The sequence below is a fragment of the Pongo pygmaeus genome, chromosome X (genome assembly GCF_028885625.2).
Source record: "Pongo pygmaeus isolate AG05252 chromosome X, NHGRI_mPonPyg2-v2.0_pri, whole genome shotgun sequence".
Classification (NCBI taxonomy): Eukaryota; Metazoa; Chordata; class Mammalia; order Primates; family Hominidae; genus Pongo; species Pongo pygmaeus.
The window spans coordinates 160,033,331-160,060,936 of record NC_072396.2 but is presented as its reverse complement, the minus strand read 5'-3'; the positions used below and the strand labels follow the sequence as shown (position 1 = coordinate 160,060,936).

The window sequence follows — 27,606 nt, the reverse complement described above, 5'->3', positions numbered from 1 at the left end:
ACAGACATTGTTATCCAGTGGCTATTTTATCAGTGACTAAAATGATACACCTCAAAGAATACCGATCACAAAGATATATTCATTAATAAAAACAGACAAAAATATTTTAAATACATACTGCTATTCACTTCCCTCAGTTGCCACTAATTAAAGTAAAAGGTAGTAAGCCCTTGACAAACCAAGAGCATTTTGCAATTGCATGCTTACGCTCACCTCATTTCCGTGCACCATGAGGTGATGTACAGTAACCAGGGCTTTGAACACCACCACCCAGCTACTGCTCCTAGTTTTTTCAGAAAGAACATTAGCCAGACGTTCATCGCTCATGTTAGTTTCATTGATGTACTGTATTAGATCTAAATTAGAGACAATGAGAAGCATTAGAATACAGACTGAGAAATAATTTTCAAAACCAAAATTGGTAATTTTAACTTAAGTACCGATGCAATCAAATGTCGGAGAAATGACATAGGGAATCCTCAAAAACATTTTCTTCATTACATGTATTACAATTTGCACTGTTATATGGTACATGATATTTAATGCCTTTAGTTATCTTGCATACTTGATGAGGGGAGGGAATGAATCCATTTTGGTCCTCAAGGCCCAGCAAAGCAGATGGCACATAACAGGTTTGGTCAATACTTATTAAATGAATGAACAGTACTGAAGAAGGTAACATACCCAAGATCATACAGGTAGTTAAATGGCAGGGCTGGAATTTGAAACTAGATTTGTTTGACCCTAGAGACCAAGCTATTAACCACTGTCACTACTTCTCTCAAGAAAACTGTCATTCCATGAAGGTTCAGTTAGGAACTTTCTTTGTACTGTCACCCCATCTCTGATCCTTTTATCTGCATCCTGTATCCTTTTATTTATTGCTTCTTTTTCTTGAGTCCACTACCTCACAGCTTTGTACCTAGTTTATTGTGACAGCTTTTAAATTTCTGGCCTCATGCCTATAACCATTCATGAATTCATTTCACACAGCCCCTCAAAAGTTAAGTTTCATAATTTGATTTTCACATTCAAGAACATGGCAATGATTCCCTACTTTTTACCAGTTCAAAATCCTCTTTGCTTTCAAAACTGTCTACAAACTATCATTATGCAACAACTTCATCCATGGCACTTATTCATTAATGAGCATTTCTTTAGGTCTTCAGAAGCCAATTCTGGCATATATTACATAAGTATCCAGGACTGTATAATATATACAGAGAATCTAGTATGTGGCCTGCTGAGAATATTGCTTTGCAAACATATATATATATATATATGAAATTAATCTCTGTTTAACTTAGTAACTTGCTGTAACACATGCACGTTATCATGATGATAAGAAGATAAAACTTCAGAAGGCAAATACAGATTAAGTCAATGAATAGTTTAAGCAAAATACCAAAATGAAGCGGTGATCAAAACAGTGAGCTAGCTATGAAGCTTTCAATAGCTGTAAAATTTAGGTATACTGCCAATAGCACACATTGTTTATCAAGTCACTGCTCACTACAAGCTCAAACAACAGGGAATGGGGCTAGACTGGGTAGAATGGGAGTCTATCCTTTGAGCAACGGGTCACTCTAGGAATCAAAAATATTCCTACTAGAAACATACACAGGGCACAAAAATTGTGCCATGGACACTCTAAAGCCTATTCATGGACGTTAGGTTAGGAATACCTAAGGGAGAATCTATTCAATAGACTTTCCTTCAGAAGACTCGCTGAATGTTATAATTTATAAGGGCACTGGGGTGAACTTGGGAAATGAGACCTTTCTAAGAAGCCTGGGTTATTATTCCACCCTCTTTGTCTCCTATCTTAGTTGAATAATTTCTAAATATTTTGGAATTTGTAGTTAAAAACACCAGAGGTCGCTGTGGGAGGCTGAGGCAGGCGGATCACCTGAAGTCAGGAGTTCGGAGACCAGCCTGACCAACATGGAGAAACCCCGTCTCTACTAAAAATACCAAATTAGTTGAGCGTGGTGGCGGGCTACTGTTGTGCCAGCTACTCGGGAGGCTGAGGCAGGAGAATCGCTTGAACCAGGGAGGCAGAGGTTGCAGTGAGCAGAGATCACACCACTGCACTCCAGCCTGCAACACAGCGAGACTCTGTCTCAAAAAACAAAAAACAAACAACCCACCAGAGGTTCCCTTCTGTGCTCAAAGATTACTAGAAATGACAGCTCCAACTCCCCCTCCTGCAGGGACGTGGAAAAGGGGAGGGCACTGAGGTGAGGGAGAGGGGGAGTTGGGGGAGGGGAAGGAGAAAAGGTGCCGCCATTAGGAGGTTCTTCCCCACTCAGACTCTGCACTAGCTGCGTGGGCTGCCCATACCCGGCCTCCTACTCACCAGCCAGTTGTTTCGGCTCAGGCTCCGTGGGCTCATCGGTGGTCGCCCCGAGGGCAGCCTTGGACGCAGATAACCCCATGCACGAGTCGAGGGTGATGGCGACAGAGTCCAGCCCCACCTCTTCCAGACCACAGAGGACCGGCATCCCTGAGCAGGGTACCGGCACCCCTGGTGTTGGACAAGGAGCCCCAGGTGACGGAAGAAATGCCTGACCCTGCAGGGAGCCCTCACCGGGCGACCTTACTTCATGCAGCCTGACGCAGACATCCAGCATTATGAGGTGAGATTTGAACTTGCGAGGAGCTCGGGCTCTGCAAGAATGCTGGGAAAGATGGCTGCCCGGCCCAAGAAGGCAGGTGCCACGCACTTGTTTGGTTTCTGAGGGCAAGTCCAGGTTTGGGGCAGGGCACCTCTAGAGGAGCTAGAGCACTTTGCATAGTACATGGCACAGTAACAAAATAAACAACAACCATTAACGAATATTATGAGGAACGGGGACATGTTGGGGACTCCATATGAAAGCTCTCGAGATCTTCAGGTCTTGGGAAGTTAGGTGATCCTATGACAGTACCTTGAAAATTCTTGACATGGCATTGTTAGGGAAGCTTCAGTCACACATTATCAGGGCTGTAGCCTGCTTGAGGTCATGTCTTCCCACTCTTCAGGCAGCATCAGATCCACAAGTCCATAGAGTTGTTCATAGTATTTCTTTATTATCCTTCTAATATCTGTAGACTCTTTACCGATGTTACTTCTGTCACTCTTCATATTGGTAATGTATGTTCTTTTTTTCTCTTGATTGGTCTGCCTAAAGAGTTAATTGTGTTGATCTCAAAGAACCAACTTTTGGTTTCATGGGATTTCTCTATTTTCTGTTTCTATTTCATTAACTTGTGCTTTTTATTATTTCCTTTCTTCTACTTGCTTTGGGTTTATTTTGCTCTTTATTTTCTGGTTTCTTAAGGTAGAAACCTAGGTTTCCGACTTGATATATTGCTTCTTTTATAATATAGCCATTTAGTGCTAAATACTGCTTTTGTTGTCAAAACACCTTTTTCTGACTTTGGTCTTTTAAAATTTGAGATTTATCTTATGGCACAGAATATGGTCTATCAAGGTAAATGTTCTTTTTTTGTTTTTTGAGACGGAGTCTCGCTCTTTCGCCCAGGCTGGAGTGCAGGGGCGGGATCTCAGCTCACTGCAAGCTCTGCCTCCCGGGTTAACGCCATTCTCCTGCCTCAGCTTCCCGAGTAGCTGGGACTACAGGCGCCCGCCATCACGCCTCGCTAATTTTCTGTATTTTTAGTAGAGATAGGGTTACACTGTGTTAGCCAGGATGGTCTCGATCTCCTGACCTCGTGATCCGCCTGCCTCGGCCTCCCAAAGTGCTGGCATTACAGGCGTGAGCCACCACGCCCAGCCGTAAATGTTCTTTGTAAACTTGAAAAGATGTATATTCTTCTGTTATTGAGTGGAGTGTTCCAATTAAATGTATATTACACTCAGTGATTTTGTTGTTGTTGTTTTGTTAGTGAGAGAGGGTTCTGCTCTGTTGCCCAGCCAGGCTGGAGTGCAATGGTGCAATCTCGGTTCACTGCAACCTCTGCCTCCTGGGCTCAAGCCATCCTCCCACCTCAGCCTCCTGAGTAGCTGGGACTACAGCCATGTGCCACCACACCCAGCTAATTTTTGTATGTTTTGTAGAGATGGGGGGTTTTGCCATGTTGCCCAGGCTGGTCTCAAACTCCTAAGCTCAAGTGCTCTGCCTGCCTGGGCCTCCCAAAGTGCTGGCACTACAGGCGTGAGCCACCACGTCTGGCCACTTCTTGATGATCGTATCACAGTTCACCAAAGCTCTGTTCATTTCCATTTTTTAAGAGCCTTCCTCCTACCCTATGCTTCAGTTTGGAGATTTTCTTTTGTTATCCCTTCAAATTCACTGATCTTTTCTTCTGCAGAGTCTGATTTGCTGTTAATCCCATCTAGAACCTGTTGCGTTTCTAATATTGCATTTTTCATCTCTAGAAGTTCCATTTGGTTCTTTTTATATTATTCAACATAATGGGAGTAATGAAAGATTTTAAAAGAATGAACATTCTCCTTTAAACCCTTGTGGATATTATAATAGTTATACTGGTTATTTTTAAATGTTTGCTAATTCCATCATCTTGGGCATTTCTTGGCCTGTTCCTATTGACTTATTTTTGTCTTGTGTATGAGTCACATTTTTCTGCTTCTTCCTATACCTAGTAATTGCTGATTGGATGCCAGATACTGTTAATTTTGCTTTGTTGAGTGTTGTATGTTCATGTATTCCTTTAAGGAATGTTGAAGTTTGTTTAGATAGGCACACACATTACTTTTAAATCACATCTTTCTAAGGCATATTTTCTTAAATGGCTTTATTGATATTTAATTCACATATATCTTCGTTATGAGAAAAGCCTGGCACTGTAACATTCCCTCAAACTGGGCCCCCCAAACTGGGAATGAGCCAAGGTACCAAAGAAGTCCATCTTAGCAGTTTATTAGGACTTACATACAGGGCACTCCTGGGCAGCAGCAGGACAACTCCAGAGATCTGCCCTGCCTCCCATCTCTAAGCTACTTTTAAGCTAATTTCCTGGCTCTTTGCCTACTGTGTGCAATGAGACTGTTTGCTGTAGTAGGTTCCCAGATACATTCCAGGATGTTTGGGTTCTCAAGGACACCTGCTCCTTGGCTGGGCACCATGGCCTTGGCTCACTGCCAAGCCTTGAAGTTTCAAGCCGTGGACATACACTCTTAAGTAACATGGTGGGGGACCCACCACACTACAACTTTTCCCTCATTTCGTGTAAAATTCAGTAGTTTTTAGTATATTCATAGAGTTGTGCAACTATCACCAAGATCAATTTATAACCTTTCCACCACTTTCAAAAGAAACCCCGTACCCATTTGTTTTGACAACCCCCAGCTAAATTGGGGTTCCAGTACCAGAGCAGCTAGCAACCCTGCCCAAACTCTGCAGCTTTGAAGAGCTCATTTATTAGCTCTAATAGGTTTTTTTGTGTGTGTGCATGCATTCTTTAGGGTTCTCCCTATATAATATCAAGCCATTTGCAAATAGATAGTTTTACTGCCCTGGCTAGAATCTCTAGTACAATATTAAAGTGGCAGGAAAGAACATCCTTGTCTTGATTCTGATCTTATGCAGAAATAATTAAGTCTTTCACCATTAAGTATGATATTAGCTGTGGGTTATTCATATATGGCCTTTATCAGGTTGGGGAAGTTCCTTCCTCTTTGTAGTTTGTTGAGTCTTTTTCTCATGAAAATGTGTTGGCTTATGTCAAATGCTTATCCTGCACCTGTTGAGATGATCATGTAGTTTTAGTCCTTTATTCATTTAATCTGGTGTATTATATCAATTGATTCTTGTATGTTGAACTGTCCTTGCACTCTTAGGAAAATTTTCACATGGTAATGGGGCCTCATTCTTTTTATATGTTGCTGGATTAGGTTTCCTAGGATTTTGTTGAGGAATTTTACATCTATATTCATAAAGAATATTGGTGTCTAGTTTTCTTTCCATATGATGTCTTTGTCTGGTTTTGGTATCAGGGTAGTATTGTTCTCATAGAATGAGTTGAGAAGTATTTCCTCTTCTGTTTTTGAAGAGCTTGTAAAGAACTGGTGTTAATTCTGAACTGGTATATGAATTCAAATGTTTGGTAGAATTCACCAGTGAAGCCATCTGGTCCTGGGCTTTTACTGGTGGAAAGTTTTAAAACCAGTAACTCAATCTCTTTACTTCTCATAAGTTTATTCAGATTTTTTGTTTATTGGTAGGTCAGTTTTGGTGGTTTTTTTCTAAAAATTTGTCTACTTCATCTATGTTATCTAATTTATTGTAATATAAACTGAATTGTTGAATTCAGTTTGTTAGTATTTTATTGAGGATTTTTGCATCAATATTCATCAGAGATACTGGCCTATAGTTTTCTTAATGTATCTTTGTCTGGTTTTGGTATCAGGGTAATAACCCAGGGATTAGAATAAAAAATCTTAGAACTTTACCTGATGCTCTGTTCTACTGTGGTTTAGCTGGCACTCAAACCACAAGACGAAGTACTTCCCACTCTTCCCTCCCCCTTCCACAGGCAGAGGTGCCTCTCCCTGTGGCCACGATCAACACTGTCCCTTGGGGGGCTCTTCCAGGCCACTTCCAACATTCACCTTAAAGCCCCAGGGCTCTTCATTCAGCTTGTGGTGAATACTGCCAGGTCTGGGACTCACCCTTCAGGGCAGGGGGCTCCCCTCTGGCCCAGAGCAGGTCCAGAAATGCTGTCCAAGAGCCTCCTCATTGTTCTACCACATTGTAGCTGAGCTGGTACCTAAGGAGCAAGACAAAGTCCCCTTTACTTTTTCCTCTGCTTTTCTCAAACAGGAGTCTCTCATTGTAGCCACCACAGCTGGGAATGTGCTGAGTCTTACTTGAAGACAGCACATCTCAGAGCCCAAGGCCCACAGTATATTCCCTAGGTACTGCTGCTGGGCTCAAGGGCTCTTTAGTCAGCAGGTGATGAATCCTGCCAAAACTGGATCCTTCCCTTCAAGACAGTGGGTTCCTTCTTAGCCCAGGGTGTGTCTAGAAATGTTGTCCATGAGCTAGGGCCTGGAATGGGGGCCTCATGACTACCCAGTGCTCTATCCTACTGTGGCTGAGCTGGTATCCAAGATGCAAGATAAAGTCCTCTTTACTCTTCTCTCCTTAAACATTTCCTTGATGCTAGCTGCACTGCTTGGTGTTGAGGGAGGGGTACTGCAAGCACTCCGTTAGGTATGTGTCTCACTAGGTCATGTGCCACCCTAGTCCACAGCTCAGCACTAGGACTCACCTGGGAATTGCAGTCCTTGTGTCCTAGACTGCCTTCCAAATTTACCTAGAACCCCAGAGCACTTTGGCCCATGGTGGCGAGGCCTGCAAAAACTTAAGGTCTGACCACTGGGAAGGGCAATTCCCCTCTGGTTAGGTCTGGTCCATATGCTCCCTACCTGCAAAGGAATGGTGGCTACCAGGGGATGGAGGAGGGGTGCTGTCTGTGAGTCAAGACTGTCTCTCCTATCCTCTTCAATGACTCTCAGAAATATTAAGTTAAAACCAGGTACTGTGATTGCTTACCTGATTTTTGGTTCTTGTGACGATGCTTTTGTGTGTGCAGATAATTGTTAAAATTTCGTGTTTCTGTGGGGGGAGGGAGGATGAACGGCATGGGCTTCTATTCTGCCATCTTGCTTTGCCCCTTTGGATATAATTCCCGTTTTCTTTTTGTAAGGTTTGTAGTATTGTCTCCTATTTCATTCCCAATTTTAGAAATTTGAATCTTTTATTCACAGTCAGTCTAGCTATAGAATTGTCAGTTTTGTTGATCTTTTCAGCAAATCAACTTTTGGTTTTATTGATTTTTCTCTATTGTTTTCCTGTTCCCTGTCATTTGTCACCACCCTAACCTTTATTATATCCTTCCCTCTGCTAGCTTTGGGTTTAATTTGCTTTTTTTCAGTTCCTTAAGCTGAGAAGTTGGGTTATTAATTTGAAATCCTATCTCTTTTTTACTGTAGGCATTTATAGATATAAATTTCCCCCTGAGCACTGCTTTCATAAGTTTTGGTTTGTTACGTTTTTATTTTCGTTTATCTCAAAGTATTTTCTATTTTCCCTTATGATTTCTTCTTTGACCCAATGGGTATTTAGGAATTTATTGTTTAATTTCCATAACTTGGTGAATTCCCCAAATTTCCTTCTGTTATTGATTTCTAATTTTATTCCATTGTGGAGAGAGAACATACATTGTATCATTTCAGTCCTTTAAATTTATTGAAACTTGTTTTGTGGCCTAACATATGATCTAACTTAGATAATTCTTCATGTTTAGTTGAGGAGTATGTGTATTCTGCTGCTATTGTTGGATTAAGTGTCTTATAAGTTGTCTGTTAGGTCTTCTTGGTTGATAATGTTATTCAGTTCTTCCATGTCCTTGTTTATCATCTACCTAGTTGTTCTATCCACTACTGAAAGTGGTGTATTGAAGTCTCCAACAGTCATTGTTGAATTTTCTATTTCTGCTTTGATGCTGTCAGGTTTTGCTTCATGTATCTTGGGCTCTGTTGTTATGTGCCTATATGCTTATATCATCTTCCTGGTGGAATGACCATTGTTACTTTATAAAATGCCCCTATTTGTCTCTAACATTTTTAAAAATCTATTTTGTCTGATATTAGTTTAGCTGTTCCAGCTGTTATGGTTGCTGTTTGCATGATATATCTTTTCCCATCATCTTAACTTTATTTGTATCTGTGAATTTAAAGTCTGTATCCTGCGAACAGCATATAATAGGATTTTTTTGTGTATTCTAATAATCTCACTCATTCATTTATATCTAATTACTGATAAGCGATGATTTATGCCTGTCATTTTGCTCTTTGTTTTCTATATGCCTGTGTCTTTTGATCTTCTATTTCTCCATTACTGCCTTCTTTTGTGTTACATATTTTCTAGTATACCATCTTAATTCTCATTTCTTTACTATATTTTTGAATTATTTCCTTAGTGGTTGCCCTGGTGATTACAATTAACATCTTAACTTAAAATCATCTGGTTTTAATGAATGCCAATTTAATTTCAACCACATTAAAAAAATTTGCTCCAACATGGCTCTATTCTCTTCTCCTGTCTTTTGGGCTATTATTGTCATACATATTATATATTTTTTACATTATATGCCCATCAACACATCCTAGAATTATTGCTTTATGCAGCTGTCTTCTAAATTAAGTAGAAGAAAAAAGCGTCACAAAAATACAACCTACCATCTCTTATATTTATCTATGTAGTTACCTTTACCAATGATATTTATTTCTTTATGTGAATCTGAGTTACAGTCTACTGTCCTTTCATTTCAGCCTGAATAACTCTCTCTAGTATTTCTTCTAAGATAGGTCTGCAATGGCAGTCTCTTGTTTTTCTTTCTGGGAATGTCATTATTTTTTCTTTTTTTTTAATTCAATCCAACAGATCCACTGGTAAGGGGATGTCATTATTTTACTTCATTTTTGTAGGATAATTTTGCTGGACATATAGTTCTTCATTGACACTTTTTCTTTCAGCACTTTGAATATGTCATCCCATTGCCTTCTGGCTTCTATGATTTCTGACAACAATTTGGCTGTCAATATTATTGACGTTCAATTGTATGTGAGAAGTCATTTCTCTTGCTGCTTCCAAGATTCTGTCATTGGTTTTAGACATTTTGACTATGAAGTGTCTAGGTGTGGGTTTGTTTATCCCACTCAAAATACTTAGAGTTTCTTGAATATGTAGATTCATAGCTTTCATCAAATCTGGGGAGTTTTTGGCCATTACTTCTTTATGCTCCTTCTTTCTTTAGCTGGAACTCCCATTGTGGGTGCATTGTTATGCTTGATGGTGACCCACAGGTCTCTGAGGATGTTTGTTTTTCTTCATTCTTTTTTCTTTTTGATATTTGGGTCTCTGATAATTGACCTATCTTCAAGTTTACTGATTCTTTCTTTTGCCTGCTCAAATCTGCTGTTAAGTCTCTCTCATGAATTATTCACTTCGGTTATTATAGTTTTTAGCTACTGAATTTCTATTTTGTTCCTTTTAAAAATTTTATCTTTGTTATCTCTTTTTGGCGAGATATCATTTTCCTGATTTAATTCTTTATTCAGGGTTTCCTTTTGTTCTTTGAGCATATTTACAACTGTTGATTTAAATTGTCTAGTAAGTCCAAGACCTGGGCTTTGTCTGGGACAGTTTTTATAAACTTTTTTTTTCCTGTCAGTGGGCCGTACTTTGTTTCCTTGCATGCCTCATAATTTTTTGTTTAAAACTGGACATTTTGATGTTATAATGTGGTGGCTATGGAAATCAGATGTCCCTCTCCCCAGGGTTTGCTGTAGTTGTTGTTTAGTGAATCATTAAATCATGCTACTGCCACCAGATAGGAGAGTAAGCTACTATCTAAAATTATAAATTATGAAACCTATACAACATATTAAATTTTTAGAATTATGTTAAATGAAGAAATCCACATGCAAAACTATAAGATGCATTAATACTAGAAATGAATAACAGAAATAAGAAAGAGAAAACCAAAAGGACTACCAAAAATGATAGTTATTTTGAGGAAATTATAGGTTTCTCTTCACATTTTTCAAGTTTCCTTTATTATATTACTTTTGTGATTTTAAAAATTGGACATTTTAATTTTGTATTAAGAAAGTAATACATACTCATTGTAGAAATTCAAAAAACAATTTACAGAAGAGTTCAAAGTGAAAAATAAGACTCCTCCCGGCCTTAAGCTCAGTCATCAGAGGTAATGAGCTAATTACCATTTTCTCATGTAGCCTTTCAGATATTGTACATTATATGTAGATTTTAAAAAGTAACTTGTTATAAACTTACCAAAAAGTTGGAGGAATAGTACAAAGAACTCCCATGTTCACTTCATCCAGATTGTTCAATTGATAACACTTCATATTTCTGCAGCGTGCATGCGTGCATGTGTGTACCACCATTATATGGCTTTTTCTTAACCATTTGAGACCAAGTTGCAGACATGTTCCATCACTCCTAAACACTCCAGTGTACAATTCTCAAAAACAAAGACACTCTTGTACATAACTACCACATTGTCAAAAAAAGGCCAAGCCCAAGAGTGATTGATTTGGCTTCTAAAGTAATGACATGTCCTTTTAAGATTCAGTTTATTACCTACATAGACAGCAAGAGGAAGATGGGGCAAAAGTGCCAGCTCCCCATGCCTGCATGTTTGCTGCACCAGTTATGGGACACTCCCTTGCTGAGGAGCCCCTTTTAGACTGCAGCTAGCAGTTTTATATTCTGTAGCTATACCCTGAGTGGGGCAGAGCAGATAGCCTCAGACCTCAACAGTACTCGGATGAGAAACTGTTTGTCTCAGTGACAGCCTCCCAGGAGAGATTAGGAGGTTAGAGATAGCCTTGAAACAGCACCTCACCACCCTCCCATCCTCTTGTGTTCTGGGAGGATCATGATACATCCTGCCAAGACTCAGATAAGTTGCAATTCAAGCCTAGCTTGCATAGATATATGCATGCCAGGTCACAAGGGCACCATGGCAGATCCACTCTCTACAGCTCCATCCCTCACTTTTCAAATAGCTAGCTAAGAATTCTCAGGAGCATAGGCCACCCCATCAAATGTACTCTAATTAATTGTGCTTATAGGGGCCTTAACCAAATACATTCTGATTGTTTTGGGCAACATATACAAGAATGAGTCTCTAATTAGGCCCACTTGGAGGATACACTGCAGCTAGGCTACCCAACTGGAGCCAGGCCAGTTAAATATTTCATTAACCCAGGTGCAGTAAGGGATGCTAACAGTTGCACATATCCTGCCTTGACTGACCAGCAGGAAGTCCTGGGTAATGTGTTATTGTCCCATTATCATGTACATTAGAGATAATAGACCAGTTTGTGTGTGGCAAGCTAGTATAGGTAGCTTCTTATTCACGTAAGTTGTAGTGACCTCAGCAGTGCCATTGTGTTGAGTTGGGATCAGGGTCCAATTCTATTAAGCTCTTGTACAAAAGAGTTTTGTTAGTTTCCAGAAAGTTACTCTCATTCTATCGTTTTGAATGGAGGCTGTTAACTACTTGAGTCAGCAGTTCCTGGGAAGTTTCTGAGAGTACTTAGATTAAGATTTGTTGGCCAGCCATTAAGTTGAAAGTGGTGGTGGCAGTCTGGGCTAAATTGTCCAGAGGCTCTGCAGACAAGTAGCTGAGATGTTAGCGGCCCCTCCTCTGCCTTCACAGAGTTTAAAGTGTGCTCTCTCCACCAGTCAGGACTGTTGCCCTCTTTTCACAGCCATGTGATTGATGTTACCAATCCTTACAGCAGTCACTTCACCCGTCTCCAGTCCTTTCCTTGTCTTACCTACACCTTGCTCCTAAATTGTGTATTAGCCCATTTTTGCACTGCTATAAAGGAATAACTGAGGGTGCGTAATTTATAAAGAGGTTTAAATGGCTCACAGTTCTGCAGGCTACACAGGAAACATGGCATCAGCATCTGCATCTGATGAAGCCCTCAGGAAGCTTACAATCATGGTGGAAGGCAAAGGGGGAACTGGTGCCTGCTGCCTGGGAAGCACAGATCTGATGAGTGTGTGGATTCCAGTGATGTTCATCCTCAGGCTCCTGGGTCTTGTGCCATCTGCTGCTGTAATGTTTGTCTCACAGAGGCTGAAACATGATCATCCAGTCATCTTGCTGAAAACTTCCTAAGTCTAGTAAGAGATTTAGACATCCAGATACAGGAAACTCAGAGATCCCCAAATATATACAATTCAAACTGTATAAGGAGTTGGGTCTTTTTTCTTTTTTAAACAAAAGCAGACATTACAATAACCAATAGCTGTTGCAGACCAGGAGCCCATTTTATCTCCTTCGCAGGGAGCTTAGGGAGCACAGGTCAGAGCAGAAGAGGCCAGCCTGCAAGGTCAGCTGGAGCTGCAGGAAAGTTTCTTCTTTTGTGTGTCTTTTAAAAAAATAAACAGTTTTATGGAGACATAATTTATATACAACACAATTCACCCATTTAAAGTGAACAATTTAATGACTTTTAGTATAGTCATAGAGCTGTACAACCATCACTGCAGTCAACTTAGAATATTTTCATCACCTCAAAAAGAAACCTCATCCCTCTTAGCCATCAACCCTCTATCTCTGCTCCCTCCTACCCCTTATTCCTTTTTATGGCCAAATAATATTCCATTAAAGAACAGACTGCATTTTGTTTACCCATTCACTGGTTGATAGACATTTGGGTTGTCTAGTTTTTGTTTAAATTTCTGTCTTCAGTTCTGTGGGATATACACCTAGAAATGCAATTGCTAGGTCTTATGGTAATTCTGTGTTTAACTTTTGGAGGAGCCATCAGCCAGTTTTCCAAATTGACTACACCATTTTATATTCCTACCTGTAGTGTACAAGAGTTCCAATTTCTCCACACCCTCACCAACACTTGTTATTCTCTTACATTTTTATTCTGGTTAGTATAAAGTCATATCTCATGATTTTTATTTCTCTGGTGACTAGTAATGTCAAGCATCTTTTCATGCGCTTCTTCGCAATTTGTAGGTCTTCTTTGGAAAATTTCTATTTAGGTCCTTTGCCCATTTTTGAATTGTGCTGTTTGGTTTTTGTTGTTTTCAGAGTTCTTTATATATTTTGCATACTAGACTCTTATACATAGGATTTGCAAATATTTTCTGCCATTGTTGTGAGTTTTCACTTTTTGATCATGTCTTTGGATGCACAAAATTTTCTAACTTTCATAAATTCCAATTTATCTATTTTTTATTTGTTGCTTGTACTTTGGTGTCATATCTAAGAATCCATTGCAAAAACCAAGATCGTAAAGATTTACTACTGTTTTCTTATAAAGTTTTTATTGTTTAAGCTCTTGAATTTAAGTCTTCAATACGTTTTGAGTTAATATTCATTTATCGTGTGGGGTCTCAGTCCAACTTCATTGTTTTGCACGTGGATATCCAGTTGTCCATTCACCAGTTGTTGAAGACTATTCTCTCCCATAGTCTTGGCATCCTTGTTGAAAATCAGTTGACTGTAGATGTGTGGGCTTATTTCCGGACTCTCAATTCAATTCCATTTTTAGTGGAGGATTTGAAAATCAGCATCTTGGTGCTAGATGTGCTCATAGCCACTGGGTGTCACTTCTAGTCCCTCTTGGTGGACGGAGCTGAGAAAGATATGTACATATACATATACCTTTCTCAGCTCTGATATATATATATATATATATATAGGGTTTCTGTGTGTGTGTATATATATGTGTGTGTGTATATATATATATATATTTCCTTTGAACAAGAGTTCATATTAATGAACTCTTCCAATTTTAATCCAATACCATGAGATTCATTTTACCCTTCCTCCTTTCCATGCTTTTTTTTTTTTTTTTTTTTTAGACAGAGTCTTGCTCTGTGGCCCAGGCTGGAGTGCAGTGGCACGATCTTCGCTCACTGCAAGCTCTGCCTCCCAGGTTCATGCCATTCTCCTGCCTCAGCCTCTCAAGTAGCTGGGACTACAGGTGCCTGCCACCATGCCCAGCTAACTTTTTTTTTTTTTTTTTGTATTTTTAGTAGAGACGGGGTTTCAGCGTGTTGGCCAGGATGGTCTCAATCTCCTGACCTCGTGATCCACCCATCTCGGCCTCCCAAAGTGCTGGGATTATAGGCGTGAGCCACTGCGCCTGGCCTTTCCATGTTTTCAAATAATTTCTGACATTGAGAAACCTAGCTCCCATTTTCCTCAACAGATTTACTTCTTCGCTCAATCAACTTAGTTATTTGCTTAATGTAACACATTGCTGGCTGCCTCCTCACCCTGAGGGCACTGGCACAACATGGCTTCCACTGGATCTCTCCCACCCGACCATGGAGCCACAAAGCTGGAAACTCTGACACTTCCACGCAGTAATCCCAGCCTGCTTCCTCAACCATCAGGCACTTTGACACCTCCATGTACCTGCCCCTCCCCCAACATGCTTATCCTACAAATTACTCAGATTACTAGGTTAGAAAAAGAATTTCAAATTTTAACAAAAAAATGAGCCAGGCATGGTGGTGCGTGCCTGTAGTCCCAGCTACTTGGGAGGCTGAGGTCAGGAGGTCAAGGCTTCATTGAGCCATGATCATGCCACTCCACTCTAGCCTGGGCAACAGAGTGAGACCCTGTCTCAAAAAAAATATTTAAAAATTTAAAAACACAGCCAAGTGAAATGTCCAGTAGAGAGGTAGAAATGTAGGTCTGGAGTTCAGATAGAGGCGTGGACAGATACAGATCTGTGTGTCAACTGCATATAGGTAAGCAAAGATAGAGAAGTCTATGAATGAATTTGAGAAGGAACAGCTAAAGAAAAGAATAGCAGGAAGGATAGCCAGAGAAGAAAATAAGAGAAGCCAAGGAAGTAGATTTCAAGGAGGAGTGACCAACTGTGTCAATACTGAGAGGTTCATTAAGGACGGGAAAAGCAACTATTGACTTTCACTGTGTGGAGATCATTGGTGACTTTGGCAGGAGTAGTTTCAATGAAGCGCTGTGGGCAGAGGTCACAAGGCAATGAGTTGAAATTATAGGAGATAAGAAAACAGAAAGAACAAGTATATACAGTTACCATGAGAGTCTTGGATGTGATTGAAAATAGAGAATCTAGTGTTCATAAAGGGATACAGGGTTGTGTAAAGGTAAGCCAGATTGGTGCAGCTGGGAAAATAACGATACATCCTGTTCACACCACTGTTTCTTGTGATGCTCAACACTTTTAAAGACTGGACACTGAGCTAAAAGAAACCTTGGTGGTCAACTACTCTAATCTCATTCTATACCTAAAGAAAATGAAACCCAGAAAGGGAAAAGGACTTGTGCTAAAGGTTGGCCTGTAAAAATATTCCAATCGTTTTATTCCCCTCAAATTTTCTAGCACCCTTTTCTTATTTCATAAAATAGGTACCATACGTCCCAGTTCCTTACTTAAAACTTACAACTTTTCATTTTGCAATAATTATATACTTATAGGAAGTTGCAAAAATAGTACAGAGTCCCATGTATCCATTACCCAGTTTCCTCCAGTGGTACGGTTTTGTAACTATAGCACAACTTCATATCCAAGACATTGACAATGATATTATACTGCTATCTAGACTACAGACTTTATTCAGTATCACCATATTTTACATGCATTCATTTGTGTGTATGTAGGTCCATACAACTTCAGCACAGGTAAAGATTCATGTGCTTAACCTCATAATCAAATGTTATAATCAACATCATAATCATCATAATCATATAAAACTGTTCCATCAGCACAAAGGAACTCCTTGCGTCATCCCTTTATAGTCATACATACCCCACACCCCCTCCAGTCCCTATCCCTGGCAACCATTAATCTGTTCTTCATTTCAATAATTTTGTCACCTCAAGAATGTTATATAAATGCGATCATACAGTATGTGACCATTTGAGACTGGCTTTTTTTGTTCACCATAATACACCTGAGGTACAACCAAGTTCTTGTATCAACAGTTAGTTCCTTTTCATTCCAGAGTAGTATTCCAAGTTATGGATGGTTTGTTTAACCATGTACCTGTTGTAGGACATCTGGGTTGTTTCCAGTTTGGGGCTATTACAAATAAAGCTCCTATGAATATTTGAGTACAAGTACAATATAGGTTTTCATTTCTCTGGAATGAATGTCCAGGAGCACAACTGCTGGGTCTTATGTTTAAGTTGATTAAAAAATTATGTTTAACTTGATAAGAAATTCATAAATTCTTTTCCAGAGTGGCTGTACCATTTTACATTCCTGTCAGCAATGTATAAAATATCCAGTTTGTATCCTCATCAATATTTGGTATTTTCACTATTTTTTCTTTAGCCATTGAGATAAGTAAGTCATAGCCTCGCTATGGTTTCAATTTGCATTCCCTGATGACTTATGGAGTTTAACAGCTTTTCATATGCTTACTTGCCATCTATAGATCCTCTTCAGCGAAACATCTATTCATGTCTTTTGCCCATTTTCTAATTGGACTGTTTTTATTGTTGAGTTTTTGTGGCCTTTTTTTTGAGACGAGGCCTCACTCTGTTACACAGGTTGGAGTGTGGTGGTGTGATCAGAGCTCACTGCAGCCTCAAACTCCTGGGCTCAAGTGATCCTCCTGCCTCCCTAGTAGCTGGGACTTCTGGTGTGTGTCATGGTGCCCAGCTAATTTTTAAAAAAAATTTTTTGTAGAGACAAGAGTCTCACTATGTTGCTCAGGCTGGTCTGGAACCCCTAACCTCAAGCACTCCTCCCATCTTGGCCTCCCAAAGTGGTGAGATTACAAGCATGAGCTACCATGCCTGACTTCAGTTGAGTTTTTAGCACACTTTATATATTCCAAATTGATTAGATATATGGTTTGCAAATTCATCTCAATCTGTAGCTTATCTTTTCCTCTTCTTAAATTACAAGTTTTTAAATTTTGAAGAAGTCCAGTATATCAGTTTTTGTCTTTTATGGATGTGCTTTTGGGGCAAAGTCCAAGAACTTGTCACCTAGCCCAAGATCCTGAAGATTTTTCTCCTGTGGCTTTTTTCAAAGTTATATAGTTTTATGTATCACATTTAAGTCCGTTACACATTTTGAGTTAAATTTTATATAAGATGTGAGGTTTAAGTAGAGGTTCTTTTTTCTCCTCGCTATGGGTGTCTAATTGCTCCAGCATAATTTGTCAGAAAGGCTATTCTTCCTCCATTGAATTGCTTTTGCACTTTTTCAAAATCAGTTGAGCATATTTATATGGGTTTATTTCTGGGTTCTCTCACCTGTTCCATTAATCTATGTTTCTATTCCTCTGCCAATACCATCTATCTTGATTACTATAGCTTTATAGTAAGTCTTGAAGTCAGGTAATGTGAGTCCTCCAAGTTTTTCTTCTTCAAAATTGATTTAGCTTAAGTAACTTTACACTGGATATTTTCATATTTCCTATAGGGAAAGAAAAAGAATAGAGAAGAACAGTGGCTGTGGGAAATTAGGGACAATATAGTATATACATTCCATATGCTCAAGGCTAGTGGTTTTCAAATGTTAGTATGCCCCAGAATCAGCTGAGTAGTTCATGCAGATTTCTGGGTTTTATCCCCAGAGATAGAGTATGACCTTCAAGTGATTCTGATGCAGGTGGTTCTGGACAACACTTTGAAATGTGAAAAATGAGAAGGAGAAACAAAAACCAAAAACAGCCTTTATCACTTAACTTCTAGTATCCAACAAGCATACTTTGTTTCCAGTATGCAACAAGCACACAGAAAAGTATGTCTTTTCTGCAGACACATTTATCATTTGTGCTTTTACATGATAAGAGTAATGCAACCAAACTTTTTAAAGCATGATTTTTATTACATCCTAAATCCTAAATGTTTCTGGAGAAACACATTTTACTATAATGGAAACTCCTAGGCAGATAGGATCTGCTCAATAGGAATTTACTTCAGAGTCAAATATTCTAGAACTCATGTTTGGCTAAAAAGGGCACCCTCAGAGATTCAACGTTTGATAGGTATCTCAGAATATATATTTTAGAAGTCAAGAAGGAAGACACTGCCCTCTCAATGAGGGCATAGAGGTGGGGTGCTTCCTTCCACTCACACTAGATTTATTATTTGCTTGTCCAACATAAGCATCATACCTACAAAACTGAAACATAAAATATTCTAGTGAGTGAATGTATTTGAAAATGAAAATAAAGACTTCCAAGTTAAAAGAAAGGGAAATATAAATGTTTAAAATATACTCTCCAGACATTTTATTCTAAGATATTCCTTGCCATTGTACCACCCATAGCCTTTTTAAAAATAACTTTCATATTCTACTTAAATCATCTTGCATAAGCTCCTTATTGGTCAGTTATAGGTAGGAGGGTTGAGTGAATTCTAATTAAACTGTCAGGAAGACATCCTATGCTGATTGCATGTGAAAAATAACTACTCTATTGTCTGCCTGCATGTGAGCTGTGTGCATTTTCAGACTGTGTTTAGTACACAAATTGAAAAAGAAGTTTTTTACCCCATTTTGTCTCCTGCTTTATTCTAGAGAAGAAAGTTCTTGCATAAGCTCTTCCTTTTCTTGTTGCAATTCCTGCAAATGCTGTTGGTTTTGCTCCAGTCTGTCCTCCAACCACTGTAGGAGAGGCCCGCTGACTGCCGACATCTGACTGCACAGATTCTTGGTAAACACTTCAATAGGAAAAATAAAGATGAGAATAATTGTGGAAAAGCACCATCCACTAGCATGTTTCCACTCTATCACCAACAGACCCCCAACTATGAGCACAGAAAGAAGGGGTTGGAGAAGGAAGTAGAAAAAGTGTAATAAGTAGGACTGGTAAACTATTTTCTGTGCCTAGCCAGGGGAAAAACAGAAGAGCTGAGCATAGAAAATACCCATTCTGAGGCCATCTTGAATCCATAAGCCAGAGGGAAGCCTGGCAGAAAGGGGGCCAGGTCTTTACTCCCTTAGGCAAAAAGGCTAAGAGCCACGAAAGGGTTCCTTTCCCCAGCCTTTCAGACCTTCCCTTGCTGTAAACCACCATAACCTCCTAATGGACCAGCATAACCTCCTAATGGGCCAGAAATCTGCCTTCTGCAACTTACGTTTCCAGAGCGCCCTGTAGGTATATAAACTGTGATGTACATTGCAGAAATATACATTAATTGAATACAGAACAGAGGGATGAAGAGTAAGGGAGTTACCATCTTTTATGCTTTACTGTGAATGTTCAGCTTCATGGTGAGACAAAGATTCTAAGGTACTCTTTTAAAACAAATTCCATCTAATGTAAGTATCTTTTTCTCTCTCATAATATGTGACTGTTACTTAAATGACTACCGTCCAGTTTTTTGCTATTTTAAAGATTGCAGTTAAGTGAGATTGCTAGATCTAAGTACATGTATACTTTAAAACTAATTATCCAGTATTTTCCAGATTGTACCAAATTATATCTCCAGGAACAGTGAGACTGTTCACTTCCCTCACATCCTCACCTAATTGTCTCTCAATTTAATCTTTGAAAAGGTGAAAAACTGATAATCTTATCTTAATCTATACTTCTTTTAAAGATAATAGTTAACATTTTTATTTTTGTAGGGGCCCATAAAAGTCTTTAATTTTTATTTAGTCAATCTTTCCTTTTGTGAGTTCAGGGCTTCACATTATACTTAGGCTATCACCTTCCTAGAATCTGAAAAAAATTCTTATATTTTCCTCTTTTAACTTATAAAATGAGCTTTTGGGGGTGTAATTTACAGACAGTAAAATGAACCAATTTAAAGTATACAGTTCTATGAGTTTTGACAAATGTATACCCCATGTTATAATTTGGATATTTGGCCCTCCAAACCTCATGTTAAAATTTGACCCCCAATGTTGGAGGTGGGGCCTCATGTGAGGTGTTTGGGTCATGGGGGGTGGGTCCTTCATTAATAGATTAATGCCCTCCCTCAGGGGTGAGTTCTTTCTCTGTTAGTTCCCACAAGAACTGGCTGTTAAAAAGAGCCTGGTCCCTCCCCCATTCTCGTTTCCTCTGTTGCCACATGATGTCTGCATACACAAGCTCCCCTTTGCCTTCTGTCACAAGTGGAAGCAGCATGAAGCCCTCACCAAATGCAGGTGTCAGCACCATGCTTCTTGTTCAGTCTGCAAAACTGTAAAGCCAAATAAACCTCTTTTCTTTATAAATTACCCAGCCTCAGGTATTCCTTCATAACAACACAAAATGAACTAAGACATCCCATGTAACCAGTGCTAGTCAAGATACATACCATTTCCACCACCCTCAAACAGTCTCCTCCGCAGTTGCCTTTGCATCAAATGCCCCTTCACCCCTGGGCCCAGCCAGCTACCACACCATAGATTAGTTTTGCTTATTCTTGAACTTGGAACCATGGAGTATGTAGCCTTTTGTGTGATGCTCCCTTCACCTGGCATAATGTTCTTGAGACGCATCCTTTTTGTTCATGTTTCAGTAGTTTGTTCTTTTTATTGTTGAGTTGTACTCCATTATATGGATATATCAGAGTTTATCCGTTCACCCACTGATACACATTTGTGTTGTTTCCACCTTTTGGCTATTGTGAATAATGCTGCTGTAAACATTTGTGTACAGGTTTTTGTTTGAGCAGCTGTTTTCAATTCTTTGAGGTATATATCTAGGAAAGGAACTGGTATGACATTTGGCAAGTATAATTGCCAACCTCTTTTCTAAAGTGGTTGTACCACAATAGTAAAGTTTAAATATATCTGGAATTTATTTTTTGTGTAGGGTATTAGGTAGGAATCTATTTTCCCCCAAATGGAAATAAAAGAATCTTAACTCCATGAAGGTTAAGACTGTCTCTTTTGTTCAGCCTAGAATAGCACTCAAATGTTTCCTGAATGAACAAAGAAAGAAATGAACTGTCCCAATCCTATTTAGTAAATAATTAATGCTTTTTTCATTTATTTAAAGTAATATCTTTGCTAAATATAAATTCTTATATATACACAGGCCTATCTCTGGACTCTGTTCAGTTCCACTGTATTTATAGTATTCATGGATCCCCAGAGTTCAAAAGAAATGTTGGGCTCAGGATCAGGAAAACCCTTGGGAAAGGAAGCCTGAGGACAACTTGTACCCATCACTTCACTCACTTAAACTAAATTCGCATCTGTCAGCTGAGTATTTCAGGGAAATACTCAGAAAAAATGCTGAGTACTCAAGAAAAAATTCTTACCTGAGCCATTATGGATCTTGGTTACTGAGTCCAGATGTGTAAGGCTAAAGAATAAAATAGTTTAGGTTAGTGGCAAAGCAGCACTGAAGGGAAAGCAAAATGGTCATGGACTATACCAACCATAAACTGCATCACACCGTTGCCAACTGTATTAGATGAATATGTAGTATTTAAATCCCCAATATCAACTTCTTGATGATTTGGGGGATGTGATTTTATTCAAAGATGATTCAAAGTGATAATTTTGAAATTGCTGTCTCTCACCAAAGCTCTTAGTACAAATTTATTGGGCAAGACCTAGTGCTTGGCAACAGGATTAAGATGTTGTGGATTATCCTCTTTTCTCAACCAAAAAAGAAAGTGTCCTTGCCCTTGAAAGATCCAAAGTAGCAGGAGAAAAACAAATGTTGAAGAAATTATCATACAACATGAGAAACATTATGATTGGAGACTGCTAGAAAGCTTCCCAGAGAGGCAAAAAGAAAGGGGCCTCAAGAGTTGAGCTGCTAAAGATAAAAGGACAGAAGAAGAAAAGAGATACTAGGTCCTGAGAAGTAGAGAAGAGGAGTGAAGAGGGTCTCTACCTGTGGATCCTCCTATATGCATCCTGCTCCTCCTGGCACAGGATCTTGGGCAGCTCTACTGCTGATTCAAGGCACACTTTCCCGATAGTGACATGAGGTACAATATGGATTGGGATTTCGATTCTCTCATACCTGTGAGGCAATCAGTTCAGGTCAGTTTTTAAACCCTGAGTTGTTATAATCAGAAGTTCTCTACAGTTTTAATTGAAAGTTTGGGATATGGCATACTTTAAAGATTAAGCATTGCTGTAATTCATTTAGTGATGCAACTTCAAAGTGTTTAGAGTTCAAACTGGGTTCGTCTGGAGAGCAAACTAAAAGCCCGTCTGCAGAGCCAGTATTCCCTAGTTCCATAGAGAATCTAAGGCCACTTCTGTAAATTTAAAAGAAGCCTTGAGAGCTGAAGGTCCTTACGTCTGCTCCCCAGTTAGGGGAAATAGCTAATTAATACTGTTTTCAGTCAAGAAGTTGCCAGTGAGGTTGAACAAATTAATCACAAAAGTCTGGAGAAGAGGAACTACAGACTCTTCAATGACTCCATCACATTCATTATGTAGGTGGGATTACTCACTTGTTCTAACTCAGTGTTTACCAGTGGCCCTCACTTCCCATTTTCTCCCCTGGGGGGAAATAGGTAAGAAATTCACAAATATTCACATGTTCATGCTAGAGTGGGAGAAACAGAAATGTTTGTTACTAAGGCCCAACCAATCTACCTCTACCCACTTCTCACCCCAAATACACCTAAACTCTACCTACCAGCAGGTTCAGTGGAGAATTCAGGTTGAAGGCCCCTGGCACTGTGAGGCCCCACTGGCACATGGTGGTAAGGCAGCTTAAGATCTAGCTTCCCCATCCCAGCAGAACATGTCTAGTCCCCATACCACAACCTAGATGGAACACAAATGGTGGGGCATTACAAGCCCTCCCCTCCCCACACCCAAGTAGTCAGGGTGTGCTTCCATCTAAAATCATATTTTCAGTCTGAAGAACTTTTAATATTTCTTGTAGTAAATTCTCCAGATTAATTCTGCCTGCTTTTTTCCATAAAAATGTCTGGTTTGTCTTAATATAAAATTCTGGGGTTGATAGCTTTTTTCTTCATGCATATTAAAGATGTCACCCCATCATTTTCCAGCCTCCTAGGGTTCTGATGAGAAGTCAGCCATCATTCTTATCATTGTATTTCTCCACTATTTGTAATATATCTTTTATTCCTTTAGCTGCTATACTGTGCCTATTTTAGTTTGCTTGCATTCATATTGCTTGTGATTGGCTGAGATTCATGAATCTATGGGTATGAATCAGTTTTTAGAGAATTCTTAGCCATTATCTCTTTAGGCATTCCTTGTCTACTTCTGGTGCTCCAATTACATGTAAATTAAAATGGGTCACACTGCCTCACAGTTCTGTCACATGCCATTCTGCTATTTCATTCTCTCTTTTTTTTTTTTAACTCTTTGCTTCATTTAGAGTATATTTTATCGACCTGTCTTTGTCACTGATCCCTTCTGCTATACCTGAGTCTGCTGCTAGTCCCTCCGGTGATTTCTTAATTTTAGGTATTTTCCACTTTTACAATGTCCATTTGGGTTTTTTTTTAAATTGTGGTTAAAAAAATAAAATTTACTATCAACCATTTTAAGTGTACAGTTCAGTAATGTAAGTATATTAACATTGTTATGAAACACATCTTCAAAACATTCTCATCTTGCAGAACTGAAACTCTATACCCATTAAACAACTCCCCTTTCTCCCTTCTCCCAGCCCCTGGTGACCACCATTCTACTTTGTATATCTATGATCATTAGATACCTTATATAAATAGAAAAATGCTGCATCTGTCCTTTTGTGAATAGCTTATTTCACTTAGCATAATATTCTCAGGGTTCTTTCATGCTGTAGGTTGTAACAGGTTTTCCTTTATTTTTAAGGTTGTATAGTATTCCATTATATGTTACATTGCATTTTGTTGGTCCATTCATCCATCAATGGACATGTGGGTTGCTTTTACCTCTAGGCTATTGTGAATAATGCTGTGAACATAGGTATGTAAATACCTATTTGAGATCTTGCTTTTAATTCTTTTGGATATACACCCAAGAAGTGAGACTGGTAGATCATATAGTAGACCTATTTTTAGGTTTTTAAAGAAACTACAGGCTTATTGCACCACTTTACAATGTCAACAATAATGTACAAGGGTTCCAACTCCTCCATATTCCCACCAACACCTGTTATTTTCTGATTTTGTTAGATAGTAGCTGTCATAATGGGTGTGAGGTGATATCTCACTGTGGTTTTGATTTGCATTTCTCTGACAATTAGTGATATTGAACACTCTTTCATATGCTTGTTGACCAAGAGAAATATCACTTTAAGTCCTTTGCCCATTTTAAAATCAGACTTTTTTGTTGTTGAGTGTAGGAGTTCTTTATATATTCTGGATATTAACCCCTTATTAAATATATGATTTGCAAATACTTTCTCCCATTCCATAGGTTGCCTTTTCACTCAGTTCATTGTTTCCTTTCATGCACAGAAGTCTTAAAGCTTGATGTAGTCTCATTTGTCTATTTTGCTTTTGTTAGCTGTGCTTTTGGTGTCATATTCAAGAAATTATTGTCAAATCCAATGTCATTAAGCTTTTTCCCTATGTTTTCTGCTAGTTTTGTAGTTTGGGGTCTTATGTTTTGGTCTTTAATTCATTTAAGTTTTATATACGGTGTAAGATAAGGGTCCAGCTTCTTTCTTTTGCATGTGAATATTCAGTTTTCCCAATATCATTTATTAAAGAGACTGTCTTTTTCCCATTTAGTGGTGTTGGTATCCTTGTTGAAGTTTGCTTGACCATATGCAAGGGTTTAAATCTGGGCTCACCATTCTGTTTCATTGATACCACACTGTTTTGATTACTGTAGCTTTGTAGTTACTTTTGAAACCAGGCAGTGTGAATTGTCCAAATTTGTTCTTTTTCGAACTTGTTTTGGCTATTCAAGGTCCCCTGAGATTCCATATCAACTTTAGGATAGATTCTTCTATTTTTAAAATGGCCAGCCTGGGTGACAGAGCGAGACTCCGTCCAAAAAAAAAAAAAAAGCAAGCGATCCATTGGGATGTTTACAGTGATTGCATTAAATCTACAGATCACTTTGAGTAGTATGATATCTTAACAGTATTAATTTATCCAATCCATGAACGTGAGATGTCTTTCCATTTATTTGTGTCTGTAACTTCTTCCAGCAACATTTTGTAGTTTTGAATATATGTCTTTCACCTCCTTGGTTAAGTTTATGCCTAATTATTTTATTCTTTTTGATATTATTGTAAATGAGATTTTCTAAATTTCCTTTTCTGATTATTCATTGTTAGTATACAGAAATAAAATAGATTTTGGTTTGTTGATTTTTGTATCCTGCAACTTTCTTTTTGCTTATTAGTTCTAATAGTTTTGTGAGTTTTCCACATATATTTCATGTGTGAACAGAGAGATAAACTTACATCTTCCTTTCCAATGTGGATGCCTTTTATTTCTTGTTCTTGCCTAATTGTTTTGGCTAGGAATTCCAGTCCTGTGTTGAATGCTTATTTTTAAATTGAAGTGTATGTCCTTTTATTTTTGAGTTGTAAGAATTCTTTACCTATTCTGGATGCTATACCATTATCATATATGTAGTCCTCCCTTATCCTTGGTTTTACTTTCCATGGTTTCAGTTAACCTGTGGTCAACCACGGTCCAAAAATATTAGATGAAAAATTCTAGAAATAAACAATTCATAAGCTTTAAGTTGCAGACCTTTCTGAGTAGCATGATGAAATCTTACGTCATCCTGCTCTAACCTGCCCAGGATATGAATCAACCCTTTGTCCATCTGATCCATACTGTATATGCTACCTGCCCATTAGTCACTTGGTAACCATCAGATTGACTGTCATGGTATTGCAGTTCTTATGTTCAAATAACCCTTATTTTACTTAATAATGGCCCCAGAACGTAGGAGTAGCAATGTTGGCAGTTCTGCTATGCCAAAGAGAAGCCCTAAAGTGCTTCCTTTAAGTGAAATGATGAAAGTATCCAATTTAATTTAAAAAAAAGAGAACATATCATATGCTAATGCTGCTAAGGCCTATAGTAAGAACAAATCTTCTATCTTTGAAATTGTGAACAATATATTGTTATAATTGTTCTATTTTATTATTGTTGTTGTTAATCTCACACTGTGCCTAATTTATAAACTAAACTTTATCACAGGTGTGTATGTATAAGAAAACATGGTGTAATAGGGGTCAGTACTATCTGTGGTTTCAGGCCTCCACTGGGGTTCTTGGAACATATTCCCCAAAGATAAGGGGAGACTGCTTTTTGTAATTTGCCACTATTTTTTTCTGATTCTGTAGGTTATTTTCACCTTCTTGATAATGTGCTGTGATGCACAAAAGTTTTTAATTTTTATCAAATCCAATTTATCTGTTTTTTTTCCTTTCTCCCTTGTGCATTTGATGTCATATTTAAGAAACTAGTGCCAAATTGAAGGTCATGAAGATGTACCCCTATGTTTTCTTCTAAAGTTGTATTGTTTTAGCTCTTCTATTTAGATCTTTGATCCATTTTAATTTTTGTATATTGGGTGAAGATAGTGGTCTAGCATTATTCTTTTTACATGTGGATATCCAGCTGTCCCAGCACCATTTGTTGAATTGCCTCTTCTTTCCCTGTTGAATTATCATGGCACAGTTGTTGAAGATCAATTGACCAGAAATGTACAGGTTGACTTATGGACTCACAATTCTATTCCACTGATTTATATATCTATCCTTTGCTACCTTTTGTGGTTTTTCTACAATTCTGTGAAAGTCTGTCCCTTTTTTCCTAGTCTTTTCTGTCTGTTATCCAGCTTGGATAATTCTATTGATCTATCTTCAAGTTTACTGACTCTTTCCTCTGGCATTTCCACTGCATTCTCACTTTTAATCTAGAGTTTAAAATTTTTGGTTATTATATTTTTCAGTTGTAAAATTTACATTTGCTTCTTTCTATCTTCTATTTCTTATATGATACTTTCTTTTTAAATATTTGTTGCAACATTTTTGTGACTGATAGCTTGAGCATTTTCATAATGGCAGCTTTTAAAGTCTTGTCAAATATTTCCAACATAAGTGTCATCTTGCCTTTTGTATCTGTTGATTATCTACTCCCATACAAGATGAGATTTCTGTGGTTCTTAATATGTTAAATAACTTTGGTTTATGTCCTGGTTATTTTGGATATTAA

At 38.5% G+C, this 27,606-nt stretch overlaps 2 protein-coding genes across 5 annotated transcripts in view; one reads left to right on the top strand and one right to left on the bottom strand.

Annotated features, from left to right (window-relative positions):
• MTCP1 (mature T cell proliferation 1) overlaps positions 1–27,606 on the top strand; it is an 82,064-nt gene that overhangs the window by 8,202 nt on the left and 46,256 nt on the right. The window lies entirely within an intron of this gene.
• BRCC3 (BRCA1/BRCA2-containing complex subunit 3) overlaps positions 16,121–27,606 on the bottom strand; it is a 51,590-nt gene continuing 40,104 nt past the window's right edge. For all 4 annotated transcript variants that reach the window (XM_054471996.2, XM_054471997.2, XM_054471992.2 and 1 more), the window contains 4 exons: positions 22,335–22,466; positions 21,751–21,794; positions 19,046–19,215; positions 16,121–17,965 (listed from right to left, as the gene is read on the bottom strand). In XM_054471996.2, the coding sequence (XP_054327971.1) occupies positions 19,064–19,215; positions 21,751–21,794; positions 22,335–22,466 (328 nt within the window). In that variant the 3' untranslated portion in view covers positions 16,121–17,965; positions 19,046–19,063. The remainder of the gene's footprint in view (positions 17,966–19,045; positions 19,216–21,750; positions 21,795–22,334; positions 22,467–27,606) is intronic.